A 9,641-nucleotide genomic window follows, 5' to 3' on the forward strand; every position below is an offset into this window, starting at 1 on the left:
AAATTAATGATAGTGAGAGAGATAAACGGGGCAACTGGGGTGAGTACCAAAAGTCCTCTCTGGGATAGGGTAAGTCAGATTTTATTTTACCTTAAAAATTTCCCTCTTTCAGCACAACACATGCATTATTTATACTGAAGAAAAAATTGAAATTTATCTACTGTCACAAATTGTACTACTTCATTACTTGTTACCGAAGTTGCCTTGAAACTTAAATAAATTATAAATCAACCTCTATCACCTCCCCTAAGCGAATATGTGTGATGCGTGGTTGCAAAGCTTGTCGATGCAAACTTGCTAAAGATATGATCTGGAAGTGTGCGGTTGTGTAATTTAGTGTCCTTGTCTGCTTTTTGGTGTCCTTAAACGTAAAATTTGCATCGCATATTCGTTCAATTGAAGTGCAGGAACTCCTTTGGTCCTCTTGAGGGATTTTGCTTTCTGTTTTAACATGCAACACGACGAAGTAAGTTTGATTCAAACAACACGTGCTAGTTGCCAGCTGGTGTGTCTGTCTGTGCGTGGTTAAGCTTGATTAATCTATTAAAAAAGTTTTCCAGTTCAACTAACACCATCTTTATGACCCCAGGTAATATGGCAAGTAATAAATCAAGGTTTCTGTTCATTCAAAGTAAAGTAAGTAACATCACATCCTACTTTTTTTCTAGTTATCCAAGTTTAGACAATAACAGAGAAAATGGTGCACCAAAACGGTGCACCAATAAAAAAGCAACTTCTATTCACTCATCCCTGGCTAAGCTAAGCATACAAGAGTTTTAGCAACTTTTGAAGTAAATTAACCATTTACAGTTGTGAGCTTAGTATCCGAGGTTGACTTTGTTTTGATACAAACCTTTATCCTTTTCGTATGGAAATTATGCTTTAAAATTACCAGGTAGCATATAAAAGATACGTGATTTTTGTATTTGAATGAATTCATGGTTTTGTTTCAGAACAGCCACTCAGACTTTTTGTCGTAATGAATACAATGTAACTGGTCTGTGCAGCAGACAGTCTTGTCCTCTTGCAAACAGCAGATATGCTACAGTTAGAGAAAAGGATGGTAAGACTTTTGAACTTCCTTCCTTCCTGTTAGAGTGGAACCTGATTAATATGGACACCAAGAGGACATGTCTGTATTAAGCAGGCTCTCAAAAAAAATGTCTTGGACACTTGTTTTATTTATATAAAGACAAAAGCAGACATTTTAATGAGCAAAATTTGTTTAATTTCTTAACTGTTTCCGTAACAAGTGCATCATTAAGAAACCCAACAATCTTTTATCATAGTATTGGACTAAAATATTTATTACCATTTGAGTCAAGTCAGTGTTCTAAAAGCATGACAATGTAATGGTAATCAGTTTTCTTACTCTTACTTTGTACTGATGGTTTAGTTGGCAACTTAGCCAGGTAGACTTAATACTGGACAGAACCTGTCAAAGGCTGTTTGCCATTTCTGGTAGGTTTTTACTTGTAAGATATTTAGTCCAGACAAATTGAAACTGTCCATTTTATGCAGGTTTCCATTTAAGTGGGTGTGTATAGAGCGGGTCCTACTCTATTATTACATGTACCTCAGGCTACCTCTGATTTGAAAATCCATATTAACAAATACCCTCCTCCCCTTGGCCTATTGAAGGAAACTTCATTTTCATTAAATTAATGAAGACCATCTTTTCAGAGAATTTCAAAATGACATTTGGTAACTTTTAAAAACCTTTCTCACAGTCAAGTGAGCATTCCAGAAATTAATGGTTATTAAGAAAAGTATGAGTCACAGTGACTTTCCAAAGTGTTCCTTGCTGCAGGGTGATCAAGAAATATCTTGAATTCATAATTCAAAAGATAAAAAGATGAAAAGAAAAACTTGCCTTGTTTTATTTCTGTTTTAGGTGTATGTTACCTGTACATGAAGACTATAGAAAGAGCACACTCACCAGCCAAGATGTGGGAAAAAATAAAACTCTCAAAAAACTATGAGAAAGCCCTAGAACAAATTGACAAGAACCTTATATACTGGCCAAACTTTATTATACATAAATGTAAACAAAGATATACAAAGATTGTTCAGGTGAGAAAGATAGTTTTTTTCTCTCTGTTGGAAAAATGATAATACCCATCCATCAATATACAAGCAGTGACAGTATCTACACTGTAATAAGACTGCTAGCCATACTTAGTCCAGTAATCAGGCAGGCAATGTATCCTATTCAGAAGCTTCAAAACACTGAAGGGTGCAAACAACCTAAGAGATGACAAGGGTGTGGTAGGAGGGACTTCATTGGAATTTTCTGGTTCAAGTTACACGACTGTTTTGCATTTTTCTCTGGGCCTGGTTGTTCAAAGCTGGGTTAAGATAACCCAGGGTTAGTGTGAAATTTGAGTTCAGATATGAAAGCTTAAAAAGGAAATTCAGTTTTATTCTTTTTGTCAACAAGTTGATGATTGGATGCTCTAAAAAGAAGAGAGAAAATTATGCGGGAAAATGCTTTTGAGCAAAAGAGAAAGAAACCTGGGTTAAAATTTAACCCTGGATTAGTGCTAATAGGCCTTTGAACAACTGGGCCCTGGTCTTTTTTATGGAATTGCACTTTTTTGGGTATGGTTTGATCTCTCCCACCTGCACAAGGTAGCCGTCCAAAAGAGCTTGTATACAAGGCACAAAATACAATCACAATTCTTGGTTTGCGACCACGTGACAAGGTGGCAATGTTGGGTGTCAAAACAGTAGAAGTTTTTCTCAAAGAATTTACATGAAAATAGAGTTTAGTTCCCAAAGGAGAGAAATGCTTTTGTTCTTGACCACCAACATGGCCGCGATGATGTCACGAGCAAACCAACTATTCTTCCATTCAGAATTGGCTATGACTTTCAGAACTGATCACATCACAAGTGATACAAGGTACTGGTTGGTTCAGTTTGGGTGGTTGAGGTGTGAATTATCATGTTTCTATATGTGTATGGGCAGAAGGTGAAAGTTAAAGGCATCCCTCAGCATTATGTTGCTGGTATCCATACATCTGGCCCCAGCTGTTCAAATGGTAAATAGTGCTATCCACTGGGCAAATCTCTGTTGGTAGGCATAAACGGTGGTTTGTCTGCCCTCAAAAGTTTTACTTTTTGTTATTCTCATCTTTTTGCAGTACTTAATAAGGATGCGGAAACTTAGACTCAAAACAAGGTAGGCAAAAGAGGAAGTTTGTTCAGAATGTTAAGTTTTAGATTTGAACCTCTGCTTAAGTTGGTAACCCAACTTCCATCCAGCTGGAAATACAGTGTATGGCATTGTAAATGATAGGAATTTTCTTTTAAACCACAGTAGAAGATGGCATGTATATTTTATTGACGTTAGTAACCATTTTAGTTGAACAAACCAGACACATTGTCACAGATACATCGTATATGTATTTTTTTAGGCATGCAAATCTTTAGCTACAAAAGGATAATCTTTGGAATTTTTGCTCTTTGTGGTCACTGTGTCCAACTCTAGGTAGGACTTCTGCGGAGATAGGCAAAATAATTTTAGTGCTACATTGTCAGATGACTCACTGTAATTTTCAGCTCTGAAACAGGTGCCCAGAAAGTGTACTCCCAAAGTAGTAGAGCACTAATAGCTTTGGTTCCTGCTTTGTTTCTGTAGTAAAAAACTTGTCACCATAAACAAGAAAGTGGAAAGAAGAGAAAAAACAAGAGAGGTAATCATCATAAAAATATTTTACTTAGCAGTAGTAATAAGAGGTAGAGGAAAGGTTGCCTGATTTATGAACACAACTTGCTTTTATGGACTAAAGTGCATGCATGTGGCAAGGACGTCATTCACTCCTGGAAAATCTTTGAAAGAGCGGGGATAATAAATAATTATTGGAGTTCACATGCTTATCTATTGAATAAATAAATTCACAGCAAAACTTCTCGATTCTTGGTGCATAATTGTTACCTCCCAACCAGTCATGCTGAATTAGGTGACACTTCCTGTGTAAATATTTGCTTCATCAAAAATTTATAAATCCAAGTAATCCATGCTTTATTTGTTTTATTTCTCTTAACAGAAAAAGGCTTTGGTAGCTGCACAGCTTGAAAATGCCATTGAGAAAGAGTTACTTGAAAGACTCCAGAAAGGAACTGTAAGAATACCTTGTTTTAAATAATTATACTAAACTAGGCCAAGTTGTTTGAAGCCTGGTTATCAGTAATAGAGTAATATTTTATTGAGCTGTCAACTTGGCCATTGTCCTTTGAAAGCTTCCCTGGAATGCCTGTACATCGCTTTCACATGACGTCACGACAGCCATTTTGGTGTACAAAACAATGAAACAGTGGCCATGATGGTGTACCAAAAAATTCCTGTTGGACTGAACTCTTTTCCTGTGTAAACTTTTTTGTTTCAAGAAATTTGCACAGCTGCTGAACATATGAATGAAAGGGATCTATAAATTTACACTATGTTGACCCTAACTTAATCTCAGTTGGGGCGAAATTTTACACGAGTCTCCAAGGGTTAGGCTGTAGGTGGTTTCCTTCAATCTTAGGCCAGACCAGTCCAATTGTAACAGGAGTTCCACTATTAATCAGGACTATCCAGCCAGATCAGTTTACAGTGGAACTTCTCCTTTGGTACACTTCTATTCAGGAGACAACTCCAATCAGGGTAAAGGGACACTTTTTCTGGGTCCCAAAAACTGGGTTTTTATCTCCATTCAGCGACACCTTAGTATTCAAAAAGTGAAAAAGGGTTGATATCTTTAAGTGTACACTAATCACAATTCTGGAAGCTTTCACAAACTGAACTATCTCACTCATATAATGGTACTGCACTTGTGTGAATTCAACAAATAATGCTGCAGATTTCATTGCGTCTTTGCTGGTTAATTATTAACAAACCCCAACCTCTATTCATGATCAGGAGACACTTCTCTTCAAGGGACACTTGCCTTGGTCTAATGGGTATATTAGAGGTTCCACTGTATTTGTAAAATGGTATACGTGGATGTGAGGGGTTTTAGTAAAAAATTTGAGAAAAGACTAATATTTCATTTTCAAAATAACTGGTCAAGCCGGTCAGTTCTGACTTTTGGAAAGCACTCCCAGACTGATCCAAATGTTATTTGTTTATTTGTTGATAGTATGGAGATATTTACAACATTCCTAGCAGTGCTTTTGAAAATGTTCTGGATAAAGAAGAAATTGAAGAGGAGGAGGAAGAGGAGGAAGAGGAAGAAGAGGAGGTAAATGTATGATACAATATTTGAACTGAATTTCCCTGTTCCATAGATAATTAAACGGTTTCATTCAACCCATCACCTTTCTGTGAGTTTTTATAAAATTCTTGGTATGTATTTGAACATGTTTATTTTTCCTTTCTTGATAACAGGAAGAAGAGCCTGAATTTGTGGCTGAGGATGAAGTTGATGTGAGTGATCTCAGTGACATTGAGGTAAGGTGGAAGAGTGAAGCAAAGGGTGCTGTTTTCATAACTCTCACTGACTCCTAAGCTATGTGTTCAGGACTGCCAGCTATCAGTCCTGCTCCTGACGGGGGGAGGAGGGGAGCATGACGGAAATATATGGGGAGCAGTTAGAAGAAAGTGTATGTAATTGTTAATGTTAGGTATAAAGGTTACTTTCTTGCGTGCATTACAGTCAAGGTGGCTCTTACAACCATAAATGCCTACAATTTTCTAGGACCTGCAAGCTGATGAACTTGAACAAGAATCAGAAAGTGAGGCAGAAGAAGAACAAGAACAGGAGAAACCCTTTCAGAGAAGAAAAGGAAGGAAAGCGAAAGTGGAAATAGAATACGAACAGGAAACAGAACCAAAAAGAGCCAAAATTAAGGTGTAACCAATCAAAAGTCATGCACATATGCGTACAGAAGTGCTTTTGCCAAGTCCTGCAGAGCAGGGGACTTGGAGCAGGGCTACTGAGATCACCAAGTCAGGAAGAAGGGGATGTGAGGTGAAGGTGGAACACAGAAAAGGGATGCTTCAACTAGAGAAATGCTTTTACAATTAATTTTGTGGTAAGACTGGAAGAAAGAAAACGGAGACTTTTCTGAAGGAAATGGAAAGTGGGAACTGAGGATATTGTATGCGTTTCCTTGGAAGCTGTTACTTTTTCAATGTCTTGTTACCAGTTACTAACTTAATGAAGATATCTTGCTTGTAACTTTAAGCCTATGTTGACACTATGCTGGATAGCTGTTGTGCTGGCATGAAAACCACACCAGATATTGCTTCTGTTCACACAAAAGAATGGTGATTTCGGTTTGCATAGTTTCTGTAACACAGCAAAACTGTGCCATGCCAATTGTAAGTGGAGCATCACATATCAGATAGGTGTCTGTGCCTCACTTTGGTGCGGTGTGAACAGGTATTTGGACCATAGCAGAAGTAGATAAGAAGGAGCGAGGACTAGAATCAACTGAGATGGAAGTAAATGTTTAGGAGTGAGGAGTGGATTTAAGTTCACCAAACCCTCTCAGCCAACCGCTCCAGCACAATGTTTGATGTGTGTGAACAATTGTTCCAGTCCTGGGCCATTGCTATTCAAACTTTACAGGATAGATTTTTGTGTTGGTGTGAAAAGCTATGCGGTATAGCATAGACATAACCTAAGCCACTTGAAATTACACAAGAGACCAGATCTGAACTGAGAAAAAGAATTTGTACAATTTAATAAAAATTGTCCAAGCACTGATCGTAATTATTTAATACATAGATTTAACTAGTCTTAACATTACCATCAGCAGATTTGTGTATAGTTATTAAAATAGTATGCACACTTCAGTTTATTTTGCACGAATTTTATCACAGTAATCATTGTTTTTTTTTTTGTAGTCGTGGATGTGTTAATTAAGGACCCTAATTTTTGATCCAGGACAGCCATTTTCTTCCCCAGAATGTTTGAGTTGTTGATTTACCAAATGAAAATCTTTGATTTCATGAAATAGGTCCTTGAAAGTATAAAACCTTGGAAAAACTGGCAGCAGAGAATATTAATCTTCTCTTAATTGTTTTAAGTTATTTTGTAGGAAGTAGGATAACTTATCCAAACCAATGTCAAAGTCCTGACCTGTTTATTTTGTACATGAATTGCTCAGTGTTTGACAATAACAAGACACAGTGTTAATGTTATGCAAGGTCTACACACTAAATTACACATTGCAAATATGAAGTTTTTCGGTGTTGCGGATGGCTGCAGTCACCAAACGATGCAATAAAAATGATTGAAAAGACACTTAACAATACCTGCACCACAACTCAAAAGCAAAACAACAATAGCTTCCACAGGCCGCCTCCACAACACCAAGAAACACCTCAAATGTGACTACTTTGTACAGTTTGCAACCTTTGAGTGCAAAAACACTGATAGTCACAAAAGCATCAAATAGTAAAAAAGTCTTAACTGGTATTAGAAGAGACCTTTTCGTGGTTTTTTTCCAACTTTTGACGTGGAGAAGTTAGTGAACATCCATCTAATCTGCTGGAGAGAGCGCCTTTAATTTATTAAAATTGTTTAGTTTGAAAGTGATTTGTTGAAATGTAACAAAGATACAGCTCTCAAAGTTGAGAGATTTGTACACAGGCAGCGCAAGGTCAGTATGAGTGTTTAATCATTAATACGTGTAGTAGCATACTGTGTAATCCTCAAAATAGCCATGATTATAAAGGATTTGTCTGGGAATTCAGGCAATAGATTCAAAAAGATAAATACTGACAGAAATTTTCACTACTAATAAAATGCTTTACCTTGCATACTAGATGTGTTCTTGTTTCCTGTGTGGCTATTTTCTTGATCCATTGCAGTTTAAGCAATTTCCTTTATCCCGAGTTGCTTAAATCGCAATGGATGGGGGAAAAAACACACAGAAAGCAAGAATACATTAAGTAATTAAAGGTAAAGCGTTTTTTATTGAAATTTTCTGTGAGTATGTTGTTGAATCTGTTGCCTGAATTTCCATACAAATCCTTTATATTAACGGCCATTTTAGGATTACACAATATTAATGGTTAACACATATTTATAGTTAAACACGCATACTGAGCTTGGGCTGCCTGTGGTTTGTATAGTGGGGGGAACAACCCTGCCCCCACTATACAAACATCTGTTTTCGCAACTTTGTGGAGCTATAACTTTACTCGCTCAAGACAAATCGCTCTCAGACTTTGCGATATTACTAATTTTAAGGCGCTCTCTCCAGTGGTGTCAAAGGATTTTCCCCAACTGGTCCTAGTCAAAAGTTGATAAAACCAAGGAAGGGTCCATTTAAAAAGGGCATTCTTATCCCCAGAACTCCCTGAGAACTGATTAGAACAGTAGTGGTCATAAGCAAAACTGTCAGGCATTCTGCGAATAAAACATGATCATGCAAGAAATAACAGTGTGTTTGTTCATGGATAGTGGAAAGAGTGGCTTTCTACAATCCATGGTTTGTTCATGTGACTTGCAGCCATTTTGGTTTGCTTAGGAAACTGTTTGCAAAAAAAGTTGAGTTTTGAGTGGACCACTGTGCTCCTTCAACATGGCCGCCATTCCTTTGTTTACTCCTCCAATATGGTGCAGTGATGTCACGTGAACAAACTCCACAATGATCCTATGGATTTACTCAATAATAACTATCCCCTCTTGGATTTTACAAAAATGAAAACTGTACATACAACATTCTTTCTGTAGAATAATTGTACATTATGTATGTTACACACCTTTTGAATATTAATATTAGGGACTGCAACTTTTTGTAGAAACAAAATATTGCAAACTTAACAATACGTTTAGATCAAGGCTGATCATACCTATCTCAGGAATCAAAGCAATTTATGACAGTAATCCCCTCCCTTTAACAGAGCTGCTTATTACGTTGTCAATTACCAACCATGACCAGAGCCTGTGGGTGAAATAGAGGATACTACATGGCCACGTGGAGATACGAAATTTCTCATCGAGTTTTGAGCGGCCAATGAAATACCTAACCATTTCACTTAAATTAATGTTTTTTTTGGCTGCAAAAGGGTCAAATGAACGTATTATGTAACCATAGCAATGGTGACCTTTCCATGTGTTAAGAAAACTTGACTGTTATTTTCACGTGAAGATATGTTTTCACGCGAAAGCTCACCTGGTATTTCATTGCCGTTTATAATAAATTGTGTTATGTGACCTCTTAGACAGTACTTTTTCAATCACGGTAATAATATTATTATAACTTTGTTTCAGTACCTGGTTTTCTTCAATTGATTTCAATTTGAAGAAGAGATGGAAAGTATTATAGTAAACTCAACTGTAAGACAGACAATATACATTTAGAAAATGTCCACTCCATGCAGAGGAGAGTTAGGGCCTGCACAGTAAACAGTGTTACAACACTTAATAATTTTGCACTGATAGTATTAAAACAAACTATAAGTGAGACTTCTGAATCAGTATTATTTAATTATTATTAAATTATTATTATCATCATCATTATTATTAATTTTTTCCTCCACAACCAGCAATCAGAATCTGAAGCAAAATGCAGGAGCAATACTATTACCATGTGCAGTCTATATCATTTGTTAGTGGTCTTGGACCAAATAAGCGATTTTGTGTTTGAAATCACTGCTATGCAGTCAATACGAAGAAAAATAACAAACCTTGACAGGAT

The 9,641-nt window shown here is 36.7% G+C and overlaps 1 protein-coding gene across 1 annotated transcript; it reads left to right on the forward strand.

Moving 5' to 3' along the window:
• The first annotated feature begins 45 nt into the window (after nt 1–45).
• On the forward strand, nt 46–8,379 carry LOC140933704 (protein MAK16 homolog A-like). Its single transcript, XM_073383315.1, has 10 exons — nt 46–466; nt 590–636; nt 954–1,063; nt 1,895–2,073; nt 3,146–3,183; nt 3,643–3,697; nt 4,052–4,126; nt 5,126–5,227; nt 5,374–5,436; nt 5,684–8,379. Exons 1-10 carry the CDS (start codon nt 452–454, stop codon nt 5,840–5,842), a joined length of 843 nt encoding a protein of 280 aa, XP_073239416.1. The 5' UTR covers nt 46–451; the 3' UTR covers nt 5,843–8,379.
• The last annotated feature ends 1,262 nt before the right edge of the window (nt 8,380–9,641 follow it).

This window comes from Porites lutea, chromosome 4, assembly GCF_958299795.1.
Source record: "Porites lutea chromosome 4, jaPorLute2.1, whole genome shotgun sequence".
NCBI lineage: Eukaryota > Metazoa > Cnidaria > Anthozoa > Scleractinia > Poritidae > Porites > Porites lutea.

Bases quoted from the DNA above. Each gene is read 5' to 3' on its own strand.
- LOC140933704 (XM_073383315.1), top strand. The intron at 637-953 runs GTAAGTAACATC...GTTTTGTTTCAG, and splicing joins TTCTGTTCATTCAAAGTAAA to AACAGCCACTCAGACTTTTT. The intron at 5,437-5,683 runs GTAAGGTGGAAG...ACAATTTTCTAG, and splicing joins GTGATCTCAGTGACATTGAG to GACCTGCAAGCTGATGAACT.